This window comes from Erinaceus europaeus, chromosome 15, assembly GCF_950295315.1.
Source record: "Erinaceus europaeus chromosome 15, mEriEur2.1, whole genome shotgun sequence".
NCBI lineage: Eukaryota > Metazoa > Chordata > Mammalia > Eulipotyphla > Erinaceidae > Erinaceus > Erinaceus europaeus.
The window spans coordinates 17593769-17612284 of record NC_080176.1 but is presented as its reverse complement, the minus strand read 5'-3'; the positions used below and the strand labels follow the sequence as shown (position 1 = coordinate 17612284).

The following is an 18516-nucleotide window of genomic DNA, read 5'->3' as shown; positions in this document are numbered from 1 at the left end:
ATGCGCTTAACCTGCTGCGCTACCGCTCGACCCCCAGAATCTGTTTCTAAAAGTCAGAGACCGAGACCTTCTTAGGGGCCGGCAGGAGGGAAGTTCACCTGGAGTTCATCTGGCTGCCCACCTGCTCCCTCTGCGGTCACATGGGATCTACAGCATCACATTTCTTTTTTGAATTGTCGTCAGGGTTATCTCTTTTGTGCTTGTTACCTGCACTACAAAACCACCCTTCTTAGTGGTTATTCTTTTCCTTTTATTTTATTCTATTTTATTTGATAGAGAAATAAAGAAACTGATGAGGGAGGGGGAGAGAGGGAAAGATTTAGAGAAAGCGATACCTGCAGCAGCACTGTTTTACTACTCGGCAAACTCCTCCCCCCCCCCCGCAAGTGGGGAGCCGGGGGCTTGAACCTAGGTCCTTGAGCATGGTAATTTGCGTGCTCAGCTGGGTGCACCATACCTGGCTCCCTAACATATGGTCAGAAGGTGCCTGCCTGGCCTCACCATGGAGCAGGGACTCAGCATGAGCCTGGCCGTGAGCTGCCTGCTGTGTCCACAGTGCTCCTCTCTCCATTGGTGGGGGGATGAGCCCCCAGGGCAGAGAGGCACAAGTGGTTTCAAATGGAGGGGTGCAGCCCAAGAGTGGCCCAGCATATAAAGTGTTGGACTCTCAGGCACTTGGTCCTGAGTTCATCCCTGGTGACACTCCGGCTCCTCTCTCTTTCTCTTATAAACACACGAATCTTTAAAATATATATATAAATAAATAAATTTAGGGCTGGGCCCAGGAGATAGCCTATCCAGTAGATCATGCACCTGACTGTGTATAAAGCCCTGGGTTCAAGCCCAGGCAGCACAGAAGAACACCAGCCTACTCCCCAGGCAGTTCCTGGGGAAGCCGCATGGAGGTCAAGGATTATTGTGTTGTCTCTCTTTCTCTAGCCACCTGTCTCTCCCTGACCTTATCACTGTCTAAATAAACAAAGACTAGAAAATTGGGCCAGGGAAGCTACAAAACAGTATCATGCAAGCATGAGGCCCATGGTTTTTTTTTTCCTGGTACCATATAAAAATAATAATAACAGGAGCCGGGTGGTGGCACACCTGGTTGAGCGCACATGTTACAGTGTGTAAGGACCCAGGTTTGAGCCCCCAGTCCCCGCCTGCAGGAGGGAAGCTTCACAAGTGGTGAAGCAGGGCTGCAAGTGTCTCTCTGTCTCCCCCACCCACCACCCTTCCTTCTCAAGTTCAGGCTACGTGTATCCAATAAATAAAGATAATAAAAAATTAAAATAAAATTCAGTAATGAGGCAGATGATGGGGTAGGGGAGGGAACCCAAAAGACTTTCTCCAAGTTTTGTGATCAAGTTTGCTTTGAAATGAAATAGTTCCCTGGACTTTCTGGGCGTCTCGACAGCCATCCAAGTAAGGGAGCTCATTTGGAGGCTGGTGATACTTAAAACTGGGAAGCTTATTAAGAAAGGTGATTTTTTTTTTTTTAAGCTGAGTAGCCCCGGCAGAATATCTGGTTATCAAGACCTGATCAGTTTGCGGTCCCAGGGCGGCTGTGAGCCCTGCTTTCTAAATTTGAAGAGACTTTTTAATTCTGCACTTGGACACCCAGGCTTTAATTGTCTACCATCTTGAAGGAGATTATTTTTAAAAGCACCATTTGAGAGAGGCTACTAAAAATACATCTCGCAGAGTGGCTCAGAGCACAAGTGTGCACTTCTGACACAGAATCCTCTGGGAAGCTGCTGGCTGGGGCCACATCGAGTGACCTCTCAGAGCCTGAGAGCAGAAGGACCCTCTGCAGGCTCTCCCTGTCTCTCTGGTGGTGGATGGACACCCTGAGTGACCACACACCCTTGACCTTAAAGAAGTTGTTCCCAGCTCTCAGAGAGGACTCCTGACCAAGGCTCTTCCTTTTTTTTTTTTTTTTTTATATTTATTTATTTATTCCCTTTTGTTGCCCTTGTTGTTTTATTGTTGTAGTTATTATCGATGTCATTGTTGTTGGATAGGACAGAGAGAAATGGAGAGAGGAGGGGAAGACAGAGAGGGGGAGAGAAAGACAGACACCTGCAGACCTGCTTCACCGCCTGTGAAGCGACTCCCCTGCAGGTGGGGAGCCCGGGCTCAAACCGGGATCCTTTCGCCCGTCCTTGCGTTTGGCGCCACCTGCGCTTAACCCGCTGCGCTACCGCCTGACTCCCAGCTCTTTCTTTATATATATATTTGATTTGCTTGTTGACTAGAAACAGAAATTGAGAGGGGAAGGAGAGAGAGAGAGAGAGAGAGAGAGAGAGAGAGATCTGCAGCACTGCTTTACCCATTGTGAGATTCCACCCTGCAGGTAGGGACCCGGGAATTGAACCTCATTCCTTGTACATTGTAACACGTGCACTCTACCAGATGTGCCACTGCCCTGCCCCATGGCCCTTTCTTCCTGCAGGTGCCCCTCGTGTGCCCTGTGCCTGGCTTTCTCACCACATGGGTGGCTGGGTTCCACCAAGGAGCCCTGAGCGCCACAGACTGGGGCTTGGGTGTACACAGTCTGGATAGCCAGGACTTAGGATGTAGCACCGCAAAAAAATACATTTCCATTGAAATCTGATTTCCTTAGAAGCAAATATAAAGGGGGAAACACACACATCGCCGTACCCAAGGTTCAAGCCCCACTCCCCACTTACAGGGGAAGCTTCACAAGCTGTGAAGCAGTGTTAACAGGTCTCTCTCTTTCACCACCTTTTCCCTTTCAATTTCTCTCTATCAAAAAATAACAAAGAAAAAATGTGCTTATTTATAAGAGAGAGAGAACACACACCAGGGCATATTCAATGCCGGGGCATGAACCGTGCGGGACGCAGCTCATGTCTACTCTCCTCGCCATGCTCACCTCATGGATCAGTCACTGAATGAGATAGAGCCCCCCCCTCCGCCCCACCCCAACTTGATTTACTTGGGGGTGTGCACATCACCCCCAGGACTCTGACCTCAGTAGATTTACATACATACACCCTGTGCTCCACATAGTGGCTCGGGGGCCTCCCTCTGGTTGTTTATGTCAACCGGGAGAAGACTCTAGAACCCTGACCGAGGTCCAAGCTGCTGCCTGCTCACTTGGGATCCGGCCAGTCCTCCTCTGCTTTCAGATCAAAGCGACAGGTCTGGCCATGTCACCCTCTGACTCGGTCACACAAGTTTGAAGCCAGGTCATGCCATGTCACATTCTGCTCCTAACTGAAAAAGCAGGAGGAAGCCAGGGGTTTTGTCAGAATGAGTAACAGCCACCATCTCTGGCCATGCAGAGTGAGAGCTCATTGCTGAGGGGAAGGCTGTGTGAAGTGAAGACGGGAGAGGCAGATAGATTATGGGTGTCACTTCTGACACCGGGACACGCCACCCTGGACTACCTGCCTTCTGGCCTCTGAGCCCTGGGTCTGAGAGGCCTGTCAGAGGGAATGCGGTTCTCTGCCCCTAGTCCCCTGGCTGCTGGCCTGATTCCTCTTCCACAAGAAGGATGAGTTCAGATGTGCCACAGAGAAGCTCTGAAATGGATTGGCGCCCCAATGGGGAGAAACCACTCGCTGACCCAGTCACAGGGGGCCCCTCGGTGCCACCAGGAGCCTGCCAGGCTGCTGAGGGACCAGCCCTCCTCCAGCTCACAGAGGGGCTCCAGTACCGAGGGCCTGAGTGGTGAAGCATGGAACCATTGAGGTGTGGGTGCAGAGAGCCTGCTCGTTCTGGGGTGAGACCCCATATCTTCCAGGACGAGGAGGGAGTAGCCGCCTGTCACCTCAGGCTCAGATGTCACTTGTGTCCCCCCCCACACACATATATACACACCATACCCAATTGGGCTAGGAAGCCAGGAAGGGGAGAAACCAAGATTTGCTGAGGCCAAGGGACTTCTCCCACCATTGGGAAAGGCTGAGGTTGGAGCTCCCACCCCTAGTTCCCGTCAACCCCCAGGACCTGGCCCCTTTGGCTCAGCATACAGGCACATATGCACACAGAACTGGAGCTCAGTGGGAGCAAGGAAGACAGCCACTGTGACTGGACAGGAGGGAGCCCGGAGCTGTGGACAAAGGCTAGAGAGTGCTGAGAAATGTTTCTTATATACTGCAAGGTCACAGTCAGGATGGATGATGTGAAAAGACAGAATTTGGTGTTTGTTCCTGGGGCTTCACCACTCTGAACTGACTTTTTAAAAAAAATCAGTAGATCTTTTAAGAAATAATTTTATTTATTATTTATTGGATAGAGACAGAGGGAAACAGAGAAGGGAGGGAGAGATAGAGATAGATAGATAGATAGGGACTTGTAGCCCTGCTTTCCATTTGTGAAGCTTCCTCCCTGCAGGTGAGGACTGGAGACTTGAACCCAAGTCCTTATGCATTGTAACATGTGTGCTCAACTGGGGGCTTTCCCACCCTGCCCTTTGGACTGACTTCTTGAGACAGAGATGGACAGAGACAGAGGGAAAGGGAGAGAAAGACATGACAGCACCAAAGCTTCCCTCCAGTCTGTGGGGGCTGCGCTTACACGTGGTCCCCAGCATGACAAAGGCAGATTCTGAGCCGTCAGCCATCAGGCTGCATTACAGAGGGGCTAGAAAGTTCTAACTTTCTCTGCCCAGCTGCCCTAGTGCCCCTGGACTCACGTAGACGCTGCCTGCCTGACTGGTACCAATAATACCACATAATTAGAAGAAAAGCTCCTAAGTCAGAGGGATTTAGCGACTCAAAGCTACTTAGATCCTCTCTCCAAGAAGCTCCTGGAAGCCGGCAGTGCTGAGGGGACACTTGTCAGTCAGGAGAAAAAAGCTCTCGGAGGAATCCATCCTCTTCCCAAGCAGCTCTGTGCCAGTCCTTGTGCAGTGATGCCTGGCTTTCCACACCACTTTGCCTTTGAGTCTGGCATTAGAAAGAGGTGGTGGGTTCAACGACCCCTCGTGGTCCCTGCCTCCTTCCACCACTGACTTGCCTTTCACTCTGTGGCAAGAGAACCTTCCCCACCCGTGGGTTCTGTGGGGCAGGGGGTGGGTGGAGAGTCGCTCAGAGAAGAGTTAAGGCCAAGAGGTGCTTACAGCCCCAGCTGAGAAGGTGCTGGAGTCCTGAGCTAGGTTCTGGTGGGGGGGGCATTAGGGAAATATGGAGGCTTCAGAGCCTGCCTGTGCCCCCCACTCCCCCAAACACCTGAGAGCCCCCAGTCTGATGGCACCCCAGTCAGATGCACTTCAGGGAAAGGTCTGGGGTCCACGTCACACAAGAACATCGCACGCACTGCAGCCTTTGCACAGGGCTATTGGAAAAGTCATGCCGTGTTTTTCTGCACTTTTTTATGCAAAAAAAAAAAAAAAAAAAAAAAAGCGTTATGACTTTCCTGACAGCCCAATCCACTGTTACCATGGCAAGGACAGAAGAGTTCAGCTCTGAGCCCCAAGTCCCCTCGAATCCTCTCTCTGGGGTCTGTCCCTCCGCTCCCCCATTGCCGGCTTCTGGATCTGTTTCACCCCAACCTCACAGGCTCGTAGACTTTCTAAATTCTACTCAGGCTTCACGCTGGGCTCTCTCGGCTCACAACAGCTTTTTGTGAAACAGAGGCTGGGAGCTGTTGTCTTGTCCCTGGTCCGTGAAAACTGTGACCAAGCAGGCTTCTGGTGGGATCACCCATTCCAACCTCCTCCCAGCCCCCCAGTTTTGCTTTTGCTGCCACTTCAGTGCTGGTCAACTGTGGTCTGAAAATACTCCACAGAAGGTCCTTTGAGGAGGCGCCCTCACACGGTGCTTAATACTGTCTGTAATTAGGACCCCGTTTCCTCATCCGTTTCTCTTTTATGTCAACGTCACACTGTGTCAAAGGCATAAATGACAAATGTCGCCCTAGGAATGTCCTCCAGAAAGCAGGACCTGTGGATCGGGATGGGGGTGGGGGGTTCAACTGTATTATTTCAAAATGCGAACTGTGCTGAAAGGCATTGGGTGAATGACGTCAGCCCAGCACTGTGCACAGCAGCCCAGACACACCCTGCCATCAGTGTCTAATCCCCCACCAGAACGTCTCGATATAAAAGCAAACAAATCCTATTCCTAACCCCGTCTGCATGCCCAAGGGAGCATGTCTGCCCCTCTGCCAATCTTCTGTCACCTCACGATGGCCTGGAGAGTCTTTTCCTAACAACACATGAGCAGTCATCTCCTGCTTCAAAAACATATTTAAAAGCTTTTTTTTAAAAAAAATTTTTAAAGCCATTCACTTGTCCTGACACCCTTTTTGCACAGAAAAACATAGACAAATACATCAAGAATTTTCTGACAGCTGAATACATTTAAAAAAATTTGTACAGAGGGGCCAGGCCGTGGTGAACCTGGTTGAACACTCACATTACAATGCGCAAGGGCCTGGGTTTAAGGCCCCGGTCCTCACCCATAGGAGGGAAACTTCATGACTGGTGAAGCAAGGCTGCAGATGCCTTTCTCCCTCACTATCCCCCTCCTCTCTCTTTCTCAGTTTCTATTTGACTTACCAAGTTAAATTAAAAAAAATCTTTTTAAGTCTTCATACAGAAAACTAGCAGGTATAAGCCTCTTTGCCTCCCATCCACTTCTATGTTCATGCAAACCGCAGTAACCAGGATGCCTTCTCTTTCTCCCTTTATCCCTCTCTCTTTCCCCCTCTCTCCCTCTTTTCCTCTCTTCCCTCTCCTTCTCTCTCCTTCTCCCCCCTCTACCTCTCTCTCTACCTTTCTTTCTCCTTCTCCCCCTCCCCCTCGCTCTCTCTACCTCTCTTTCTCTCTCCCTCTCCCCCTCTCTCTCTACCTTTCTCTCTCCCTCTCCCCCCCTCTCTCTCCCTCTTCCCCCCCTCCCTTTCTCCTTCCCCCACTCAGGTGCCTGGAGATTTGAGCCAAACATCAGAAGACCAGAGCTTGTCGGATTTTGAAATGTAAGTCCATGGTACCTGCTCACAAGGAATCCTTTAGAAACAGAACTCTGCTATCACTTGGCTTGTGTCCCGAGGACCCGGGGACCTAGGGGAGTGGGGTCTGCAGGGGGAGCTGCTCTGGGTGGCCCAAGCCCAGCCTTCAGATGTGTTAACTCCTCCTCCTCCTCTCTCTCAGGGACTGAAAGACAATTTATTTTTTGGCTGACATTTAAGAGTTGGAAGATAGCACATTAAATCTCACAGCTCTCACTATTCTTAAAAAGAAAAAGCCTCAAGTTCCCACATGGCCCCAGCCAGAGCCGGGTGGCACCTCCTTCACACCAGGCTGCCTGCTCACCCAGCCCCATACCCCTCCCTGCCACCAGCCTCACCCCCTTCCTCATCTCAAGAGCTTCGTGGCCCTCCAGTACCTGGGTTCAAGAACATAGCTGAGCCTCAATAAAGACCCCTTTCAGGCACAAGCCCTGTAAACAGTATATTGCAGCATTGTGTGGTGAATGTTCTGGAAGGGAGAAATGCCTAGCTCAATAGGGGGTGACCTCACAGCTCCCAGGGAGATTGTCCAGCTTCCACCAATCCAGGAACGCTGGTGAGAACCAGAGTATCTGTAACACTTCTGCAACCTCTTCCCTCCCCACATACACACCCTTGACAGAAGTGAAGGAAGAACCCTGGAGGCACTAGGACCACGTGTGGGTGACCTTTGCGGGAGAAATGTCACTTGATACACTGGTCAGTAAGGTTCACAAGGCTCAGAGTCTCGACTTGCCCTTGGAGCCCTGGGGGAAGAATCAACAGGCCTGATTTCCCTCCCACAGAGGAGCTCAGCACCTCAACCCTACACATAGGACAGGCACTGCTTCCTGAGAGAGTCCTCTCTCTCTCTCTCTCTCTCTCTCTCTCTTTTAAAAAGTATTGTAAGGGTCCCGGTTCGAGCCCCTGGCTTCCCACCTGCAGGGGAGTCGCTTTACAAGCGATGAAGCAGGTCTGCAGGTGTCTGTCTTTCTCTTCCCCTCTCTGTTTCCCCTCCTCTCTCCATTTCTCTCTGTCCTATCCAACAACAACAACAACAATAACTACAACAGTAAAGAACAACAGGGCAACAAAAGGGAGTAAATAAATATTAAAATATATATTTTATCGATTTTTATTTTATGTGATAGGACAGAGAGAAATTCAAAGGGAAGAGAAAGATGGGGAGGGTGGGAGACAGAGAGATACCTGCAGACCCACTTCATCGCTTGTGAAGCTTTCCCCCTGCAAGTGAGGACCAGGGGCTTGAACCCAGGTCCTTGTGCATGGTAATGTGTGCACTTAACCAGGTGTCATTTCTATGTGAAAGAAAACTTCCTCTTTACCCTAGAGATCGTGAGAAGATCAAGTCCTGGAGTCTTCTGTCACCCCATCTCAAATCATATTCCTGCCAAAGATACAGCTACCAGTTATGCAGAAAAGACTCTCATGCCTGAGGCTCTAGGGTCCCAGGCTCAGTCCCCAGCACCACCATAAATCAGAGCTGAGTAGTGCTCTTGGAAAATAAATAGATAAATAATTTCCAAGTGTCACAATTGTGTTCCAAGCACTGGAGGCTGGCAAAGGCTCATCAAGGAGTCTCTGGAGAGACATAGAGCAAAACGTGCAGCCCGGGAACTTCCCCTGCTGAAAGGCTGGACCGCACCGGCCCGCCCAGACGCCTACAGCTCTGCATTGGTTGCCATTGGGATCCTTCTGGAAGTTTCAGTGACAGTCAGCTTGAGCAGCTCTGCATACCTTGAAGCTGGCCCAGTGGACAAGTGGTGGTGGGAGAGAGAGATGTCCGCCCAGTGGCTCAGGGTTATTTCAGTTCTTTTTAATAAAGTCGTCACAGAAAGTGAACTGCCGCACAGCCAGAATAACCCTCGCAAACCCCTCGGTGATCCCTGAGGAGACACCAAGCGCATGTGGGCAAGTGCACATTGCCAGGCGCTGGAGGGACTCAGGCTTCACATCTGACTCTGCATCTTGTGTCATCAGAAACTCCCTGCAGGGTGTCTGTGGGGAGGTGGAGAGAGGGATTCCCTCTGCCTGGCTTCCTGGTACCCCAAAATGATCTTTTCATGTGTCCCGCACCTCACCCCTTGCCTGGCCTTGGGAGGGTATTCTCCTGTGGTCATTCATGGACTGTCCATATATATGGTAAAGATAGAAATTTGAGAGGAGGGGGGAGATAGGGAGAGATACAGAGATGCCTACAGCACTGCTTCACCACTTGTGGAGATTCCCCCCTGCAGGTGGGGGCTGGGGGCTTGAACTCAAGTCCTTGGGTGTGGTAACATGTGCGCTTTACCAGGTGCACCACTACCGGCCTCAAGTCTGTTCTTTAAAGTGGGCTCAGGGTCTGAGGTGGGCACAGTGGCTCTCCTAGATTTATGATCTTGAATCTGAGTTCCCCAGATTCAGACCGGCGGTAGGTAGGTGCGTTGCCATGTGTAAAGTCCCAGGTTTGAGCCCCAGCACCACATGGAAGTCCCATGGCACTGGGAGAAGCTCCACAGATGGCAGAATTACACTGCAGTATCTCTGCCTCCCTCCCTCTTTGTCTAAAATACAAAAAGTGGCCTGGGAGCAGTGGTACCACATTTGTGTGGAGTCCTCCCATTAAAGTAAATAATACATAAATAAGTGATAGCTGATGATGAGAACAAGCTTAGCCTCGGGACACCGAGTCACGTATGGAATCTGGCCCTGACTTTGCTGTCGTCTGTCACTGTGGAGGGGAGGCACTGGCTCCCCGCTTCTGACTTCTCTGTCCAGGTGAGTCTCAGTGACTGATTTCAATCTTCCCTCTGGACAGATCCAACCGGGCGCTGATCAATGTGTGGATCCCGTCCGTGTTCCTCCGGGGCAAAGCAGCCAACGCCTTCCACGTGTACCAGGTAAGCGACTGCCTCCCGCAGGGGCCATGCTGCCGTGAAGGTGGCACCCTGACTGGTGTGGGGGGGGCGGGGGCCACGTCGCCAACAAGCTCTGTAACCCACAGGTCCCAGGTGGGGCCGGCCTGGGCAGTGGTCAGAGCCTCTGTCTCCTGCTGAGCCCGTCTGGGTGGGTGGACACGGCTCTCCTTGTGGCGTCTCAACAGCAGGCCAGTGGCTGCAGAGGTGTCTTCACAAATGAAACCAAAGCAGCCAGGGAACACGGTGCAGATGTCTCTCCTCCATCCTGGGCAGGGCCACCCCTCGCTGGGGACTGAGTCTGGCCCGCCCGCCCGCCTTCTTTGAGGCTGGGACCTCGGGTATCCAGGTCTTCCTTGAGTTTCTAATGCCTCTTTCAGGCCTGCCTACTTTGCCACTTCTGGTTGGTTTTTTCCCCACCCCCATTCTCTTTTTCTTTTATTTATTATTTGTTGGTTAGAAGCAGAGAGAAATCAAGAGAGAAAGGAGAGAGAGTGAGGGAGAGAGATCCGAAGCACAGCTCCACCGCTTGTGAAACCTTCCCCCTGTACGTGGGAATTGGTAACCTGTACCCAGGACCTTGCACCTTGTAACATGTGCTCTCAACCAGGTGCACCTCTGCCCTCCTCCTCCTCTCTCTTTTTGCCTTGAATCCTGATTCCCAGCCACCGGAGTTCACGCTTCCTGGTCTGATTTGGGTTTTTAACTTCAACTCTGATTCTGGTTCCAGTGTCTCCTCCTAGCACAACTGTTCTTAGGTTTTTGTCTTTATTCCTCTCCCATCCATTCCCCCCCCACACACACCACCAGAGCTCTGTGTAAAATCTTGGTATTCTTAGGACATGGTTTTTCTTGGTGGGGAGTTGACTCATTGAAAAAAGTCTCTTCAGATATTAATTCATGAAAGCCAGAGACTGAGGTGTGGAAAGCGTGCTTGGAGATAGAGGCTGTACCTTTGCTTTCCAACCTTGAATGGAAAGGGTCAGAGTTGTGGCCTCGATAGACTGTTTGCAGCATTCGAAACACATGGTCTGGGGCCAGGTGGTGATGCACCTGGTTGAGCACACACTACAATGCACAAGGACCTGGGTTCGAGATCCTGGTCTCCACCTGCAGGGGGAAAGCTTCACAAGTAGTGAAGCAGTGCTACAGGTGTCTCTCTTGTTTCTCTCCCTCTCTGTCTCCCCCACTCTCTTGATTTCTGGTTGTCTCTATCCAACAAATAAAGATAATAAAATAAAATTTAAAAACTGGTCCCCTGCAGACACCTCCAGTCTGCGGCCACCTTGTGTGACCTGTCCTTGGAGACAGGGCTGCTCGGAGGTGTCTGTGGGAGCAGGTCCCAGTGTGATGGTTCACTGACAGATGCTCCCCAGCCTGGCCCTGAAGCTGGAACCACCAACCCACTGTCATTTGTGCATGGAACTGGGCAAAAGGGACATTTTAATTATTGTGAGGGGATCTGAGTGTTTGTGCCCTCTCGGTGCTGGTTTCCAAAGAGAGTCAAGGATGACAGATTTCTGAACACCCTCTTCTTTCTCCTTTTATCTCTGACTAAAAAAAAAAAAAAATCTTTGTCAATGTCCTTCAGCTTCTGCTTAGTGGTCACTGGCCAGCCGGGGTGTTGACTAGAGAACAGGGAGGTGACAACTTGATTTCAGAGCAGAATTAGGAGGTGACCTCCCTCAAGAGGTTTTCTGTGACCTTTAACCTTGGATTCTTCCCCCCCTGCACCCCACAACTGGGCAGGATTCTGCTCCTGCCAGTCGGTTCTGCAGTGAGATGAGCCCAGCAGAGCTGCTGTTGCCCAGAAGGCTGTCAGTATATCCTTTTTTATTTATGCAAGACCATAGGATAAGAGGGGTACAATCCCACACAATTCCCACCACCAGAACTCCATATTCTATTCCCTCCCTTGGTAGCTTTCCTATTCTTTATCCCTCTGGGAGTATGGACCCAAGGTCATTGTGGGTTACAAAAGGTGGAAGGTTTGGCTTCTGTAATTGCTTCCCCGCTGAACATGGGCATTGAAAGGTCGATCCATACTCCCAGCCTGCCTCTCTCTTTCCTTAGTGTGGGTGGGGCTCTGGGGAAGTGGGGCTCCAGGACACATTGGTGGGTTGTCTGTCCAGAGAAGTTAGGTTAGCATCATGGTAGCATCTGGAACCTGGTGGCTGAAAAAGAGTTAAGATATAAAGCAGAACAGATTGTTGAATAATCATGAACCTAAAGGCTGGGACATTGCAATGAAGATTTGGGGGTCTCTGTTTTGGAAAAAGCTGGTAGGTCTATTTTAGGTATATTCCAAGGGGCCCATGACTTTCCTAGTTTTTACCTGAGCCTGACATCTGATAAGCAAGTGGACCCAAGTTATTGTCTGGGGAGATGATGTCATGGCTGGAAAAAGGACTAGAAAGCTGGATCAGGGAAGAGAGTAGTTCCCACAAATGGGAAAAGTGTATAAACATTGTTGATTATAAACCTCATCAATTTGATCTGGGGTTCATATTCGGCATAGGAACCTATGTAACCTCTACATCCCTGTAGGTCCGAACTTGCATTCTGTGCTCATCAGTAGGAATATTCCGAGTTGCCCCAATTTCAGGACCCATCCTCTTTGGGTGGTAGATAGAGTATGTTATCCAACCCCCTTCAGAGGATGCAACATTCTCTACCATTGTTGATCCACATTGAGAGTAAGGTCCCATGGTGGCCCACAAAGGGGTCCATTATGTTGTTCCTGATGGAGATGCCCAGTGACAGTAGAGAGAGGGATCTATTCGAGGTCTAGGCCCATCATGTCTGTGTGGGAATCTCAGGGCGCCAGGCGATGTAGTGACTAGAGGAGCCATCATTAATGTGTGCTGGTCTCTTGCCCTTAGTCAGCTTTTGTGGTTCTTACTTTGTCTGACAAGGTTAGCTTTGGAGTGACTGAGGGAAGTGATGGAGGAAGTAGGTGAGGCATATGCCCACATATGCCTTCTGTTAGGGCTCAGGGTTCTAGCTTTCTTCTCTCCTTAGTGACACACAGTTTCATTATAAGACCACTTTGATTAGGTCTGGTGAGTTGGTTAAAAGGAGTTCAGCCCTCTGGAGCCCTGGCTAGTGGATAAAACATTCCACTCATGGCAGAAGTACTCGGGTCTTCCTCGTAAATAAGGCAGCTTCACTACAGTCAAGTCCTTCTAGAGATTCCAGGGCGTTGTCTTGGCTCAGAGCAATGGGGGCATCCCCAGAAGGCCCCAGCAACCTTTTCGGGGTGGGCTCTCCTAACCCCCCGACAGGAAGTAAGTCAGTGTGGGCAGTTATTGTCAAGGTTTGTTTTAGCGGAGGGTATTTATATCTATGGGTGGGGGGAACCATGTTCTCTCCTGTTGATAAAACATCAAGGGTCTGCGTGGGCAGAGGGCGGCAGGTGTCCTGGGGGCTGAGACTGTGGCCTCCTGGCTCTCGCCTCTCATCCTCTCTCCTAAGCTGACTTTCTCCTCGGGCCCTGGAACTTTCTTCTCCCTGCAGCATTGCCTTTATGGAGCAAAGTCAGAGTCTGGAGTCTCGGACCCAGCTTTGCAGGAAGGGAGGAGCTCTGGTCCCCCTCAGGGCAGGCCAGGTGGCAGTGGCCTGAGGTCACCTCCTGCTGTCTGATCTCTTGAGTGCCATTCGGCTGGTAGTGGCTTCTGTGCTGGCAAAGTCCCATCTGTGTTCTGATACTCTGCTCCTTGCAGAACCTTCCATCCCACCCACTCCCAGCTTCTGGCTGAACCAGGCAGAGAGGAAGTCCCTTCCCTGCTTGTGCCCGTCACTGTCACCATCATCCTTGGTCACTGTGCTTGGCTTTCTGGACACACAGGACTCTTCTCTTTCAGTCCTCAGTCTCAGTATCCCCCACCCCCCCACCCCCGCCTACCCCAGAATCCTGGGCATGCACAGAGCACTGCAGGGCAAAGCTTGAAACTTGGTGTGGACCAGCCCTTGCCAGCCTGGTGGGCTAGTGGGGCAGAGAGAGGCCCTTGAGTAACTGTGACATAGGGTGGTCCCATCTGCTGTCCCCCCACCCCACGAAGGAGAAGGGTGTTTGGCCCAGGGTGTGGTGCACACAGCTGTGTGAGCTCAGTCTACAGACATGACCAGCGTATAAACCTGCAGGACGGAGCTTTCCCACGTGGCTGAACCTCTCTGCCATGCTGGTGTGCTCAGAGTGTTTATGTGGCGTGTGGCATGGATTGTAGAGCAGTGCTTTGACATCTCTCTCTCTTTCTTTTTCTCTCTTTCTCTCTCTCTCTCTCTCTCTCTCTCTCTCTCTCTCACACACACACACACACACACACACACACACACACACACTCTCAAAACAATAAAACTGAGGCAGGAAGCTTGTGCAGCAGAAGCACACAGTCCTGCACCAAGAGCTAGAGCTGAGCAGTGGTCTGGTCAAAGCCAGGCAGATCAACAGACAAAAGTGAGCTGGGAGGGTGGCTCAGTGGTAGAGCCTGAGTCCCTGGGCTCCATCCCTGGCACCACAATGGAAAAAGTAAGTGCATGAGCAGTGAAGGTTCCTTGAAGACTTGGAAGAGGAGCCAGCTCTTCTGGGGATATGTGTGTGTGTGTGTGTGTGTGGGGGGGGGGTGCTTCTGAAGCTTAGAAAATAGTATCCAGTACCATAAGTAGCTCCCCAGTGGGAACCCCAGAGGGCTGAGGGAATCCATGCCAGGGCCTGACTCCTGTGGTTTGACCAGCCATGTGCTGCCCAGCTGGTGATGAGTGTAGCCTTGCTTTGAGTCCAAGTGCAGGAGTGAGCTCCTGAGTCACAGTGGCATCTGTAAGGTCCCCACACGTGGCCCCTCTCAACCATGTCCAGCAGTTGCCAGTGAGGCTTCCAGAGGTGGCATTACGGTTTGGCCCAGCCCCTCTCCTTTGCCAGTTGAGAGATGATCACCAAACATGACTGCATTACGCCACACAGCAAGAAGGCTGAATTCACATCGACTGGAGAGGGATTGCACAGAAGGCTCGGCTGCCATCTGACATCCATCACCTTGTAGAGACGTGCTAAAGAGAAAAGCAAACAGATGTTCTCCGTGGGGGAGAGACCTGCCAGGACTGGCTCACCCTCTGCCCTGCAGGATCACATAGACGTGTGAATTCTAGCCGTCACTACCACCTCCCATCTTCCCCACCAGCGTCTCTGGCTCTGAACTGGCAGCAACTTTTTAATGTTTACTTATTTACTAGATAGAGACAGCCAGAAATCAAGAGGGAAGGGGGTGATAGAGAGGGAAAGAGACAGACACCTGCCAGGGGGTCGCATGGTAGTGCAGCGGGTTAAGCGTACGTGGCGCGAAGCGTAAGGACCGGCTTAAGGATCTCAGTTTGAGGGAGTCGGGAGGTAGTGCAGTGGGTTAAGCGCAGGTGGCACAAAGCACAAGGACCAGCAAAAGGATCCCGGATCCCGGTTTGAGCTCCTGGCTCCCCACCTGCAGGGGAGTCACTTCACAGGCGGTGAAGCAGGTCTGCAGGTGTCTGTCTTTCTCTCCCTCTCTCTGTCTTCCCCTCCTCTCCCTATTTCTCTCTGTCCTATCCAACAACGACGGCAGCAGTAATAACTACAACAATAAAACAACAAGGGCAACAAAAGAATAAAGGATCTCAGTTTGAGTCCCCAGCTCCCCACCTGCACGGGAGTTGCTTTACAAGTGGTGAAGCAGGTCTGTAAGTGACTCTCTTTCTCTCCCCCTCTCTGTCTTCCCCTCCTCTGTCCATTTCTCTCTGTCCTATCCAACAATGATGACATCAGTAACAACAATAATTATAACAATAAAACAAGGACAACAAAAAGGAAAACAATAAAAAAAATTTAAAAAAAAGAGAGACCTGCCACACTACTTCACCACTTGTTTAGTTTCCCCCTGCAGGTAGGGACCGGGGGCTTGAACCTGGGTCCTTGCGCACTGTAACATGTGAGCTCATGTGTAACCTGGCCCCTGGCAGCAGTTTTTGTCGCAACTTCCAGGAACATTTCTGATCCAGCCTAGTGTGGAATTGACTCACAGTCTCTGATGCAGGAACAGTGAACCAGTACTCAAAGACTCAAGCCTGGTCTGTTGTGCAGCCTGGGGTGGCTCACACCTATGGCCTGCAGCCTGCAAAAGGACTCTGTGTATGCAGTGCCAACCATTGCGTCTCCTGTCTTTCATTGGCTAGTTACAGGCTACACCAAAGGAATTCTAAAAACAGCTTAACTAGCAAAAGGGTGGACAGTTTGTTTAAGGGGGAACAGATGAAGAGGATAATCTGTGTATGACACACCACTGATACTGGGTAGTCAAAACATAAAAGTCTCTTCTAACTAATATTCGCCGCTGTAAGGTCTTTCTAAATTAGCACGCCTATAGGAATCTCAGTAGGTTTACATCTGCAATGGTTAGGAAGTCAGAACCCCCTTCAGGTATCACGTTGGCTGTGGCCTGGAGCTCTGGCTTCCACTGATACCTGTCGGTGTTCGAGAAGTTACAGGTCCCTTCTACCATGCAAAATAAGTAGGCCATGGGGTTGCAAAAGCCTGTGGCATAATAAGGTCTCTTTCTTGTTTTCTGTTTCTCTAGAGCCTAGAAGGGAACTCTAGTGAAACTGTGAAGTTCCAGACTGGGAGTGTCCGGAGTGCAAGTAACTGGTGCACTCACTCAAAGTGGCTTAAACAGTTGGAGTTGATACACCTGTCAAAATGGTGTGTGTGTGTGTGGGGGGGCAGCATGAGGTGCTCAGCAGCTTGCTTGGGGGAGTCTGTCTCTTGAGGTTCTCAGCTTCCCCCTCATGCTGGGGAGGTAATGCCAGGGCTTCTAGTGCATCCTCAGCCCCTGGCAGCAGCCACCCTAGAAGGAAGGGAGGTTTGCACTTGCCCATGACTTTTGCATCTTTGCTCGAAACCTTCCTGGAGATTTCTTAGCATCCCTCTGCCTCCAGGTCAAGCCAAGTGGCCAAATGCTCTCTGGGAGGGAGGGAGCAGGGGGCCCCGGCTCTGCCCTTATCACCCCACTGGAGTAGGAGGTGGGACTTGCTTCTTTTCGCCCTCCCGCCCTTCCTCTCTCCCTTCTTCCCACCACCCCCACTTGGTGGGTGAGGAAGCTGTGAGTCATGGTTGACTAACCCTTTCTGGGTCACACACATGTTTGTTCCTCTCCAGCCCCCTCCATGCGGCTCCCTGTCCACCCCCAACCCCAGGCATGTGCCACGCTTCTGTTTCCATGAAGTGAGCCATTTCTGTCACCTCTCCCCCAAGGCATTCTGCCCACAGTCTCTAGACCCACCACTCACTGTCCCGGCCATCAAGGGGAGCAGATACTGGAGACAAGGTGATTGTCCCCCTTGGGCAGGGGAAATCAAGGGTAGCAGAGTGTGAGACTGACAGATGCAGTAGGACAGAGACTTCCAGCCTAGATCTAGTGCAAAGTCAGAGAGAGAGCAGGACTGAGCACCACACAGAGCTTGCTCTGCATGTGTAGACACAGGTGTTGGATGATGTAGTTAGCGCTCCATCTTATACTGGGAAAGCAGAAAAGAGATCGTGGGTTTTGTAGTCTGTAGTTAGAAATGGGCATGTTGTCTTGGCAGGTGTGAAAGCCAGGTTTACTTTCTCTGTATATAGGTAGAGATAGAGATACAGTTTTTTAATGCAATGTTAGGGAAAGAACCCAGGGTCTCTTGTATGGTCTCCACCACTGAGCCTCACCTCCAGCCCATTTTTTCATTGTATACTTTTCTGAGAAAGGGAGAGGGGCAAACAGCACAACACTGCTCCTCTGATTCCTTTCAGCTGGCCAGGGCGCTCCATGTGGTGGTGGGATGGGACCAGGGCCTAACCTGTGGAAGGCCTGTGCTCTGTCACTGAGCAGCCCTCCCACTTCTGTCCCTGTATCGGCTGTTCAGATGGATAAGTGAACAGAGGTGATGTGTCAAGCAAGGCACACACAGGGTATTTGGGTATGCTGCCTTCAGCTCCAGGTCATGCTGCTGAGTCTTGGGGCTCCCTTATCTGTTCTGACTCACTTTGCTCACCCCAGGTGGCCCTAGTTCTGTCCAGAGAGCTTCTTGGGGCATCTGCTGCTGGTGGTGGGCAGGGCAGGGGGATCAGGCAGTCAGGGCAAGTCAGCTTTCATGTCTGCATCACTGAACTCACCCCTTCTCACTAGCCTGAGGGGAGATGAGCTAGAATGGCCTTGAGTGATCCCTGTCCTCAAAAGCTAGGTCCCTCTCAGAACTTCTCTGACTCTTCTCTCTTCTACATTTAGCACAAAGGGAAGGAAAACCTAGGGGTTGGGGGTCATAGTCTAGGAAGGTCCCTGGAGGCCTCCCCAAGGGCAGGCTTTATGCTGGGCTAGGTGAGCAGAAGGGCTGAAGGGGGCCTGCTGTGCACTCCCTCCCCCCCTCACTCTCAGCACCATGGACAGCACCCAGGGAGCTCCGTGGATGGTGGAGCAGGGCTGTGGGGTGTGTGTCTCTCCTCAGCACCATGGACAGCACCCAAGGAGCTCCATAGATGGTGGAGCAGGGCTGTGGGGTCTCTCCCCTCTCAGTACCATGGACAGCACCCAGGGAACCCCATGGATGGTGGAGTAGGGCTGTGGTACCTCACCTCTCCATCACCATG

General features: G+C 51.3%; 1 protein-coding gene across 1 annotated transcript in view; it reads left to right on the top strand.

The window, feature by feature from the left end:
• The window catches only part of SNX29 (sorting nexin 29), a 248126-nt gene that overhangs the window by 178331 nt on the left and 51279 nt on the right, over nucleotides 1–18516 (top strand). The window contains exons 17-18 of the mRNA XM_007534624.3: nucleotides 6890–6945; nucleotides 9779–9860. Coding sequence (XP_007534686.2) covers nucleotides 6890–6945; nucleotides 9779–9860 — 138 coding nt within the window. The remainder of the gene's footprint in view (nucleotides 1–6889; nucleotides 6946–9778; nucleotides 9861–18516) is intronic.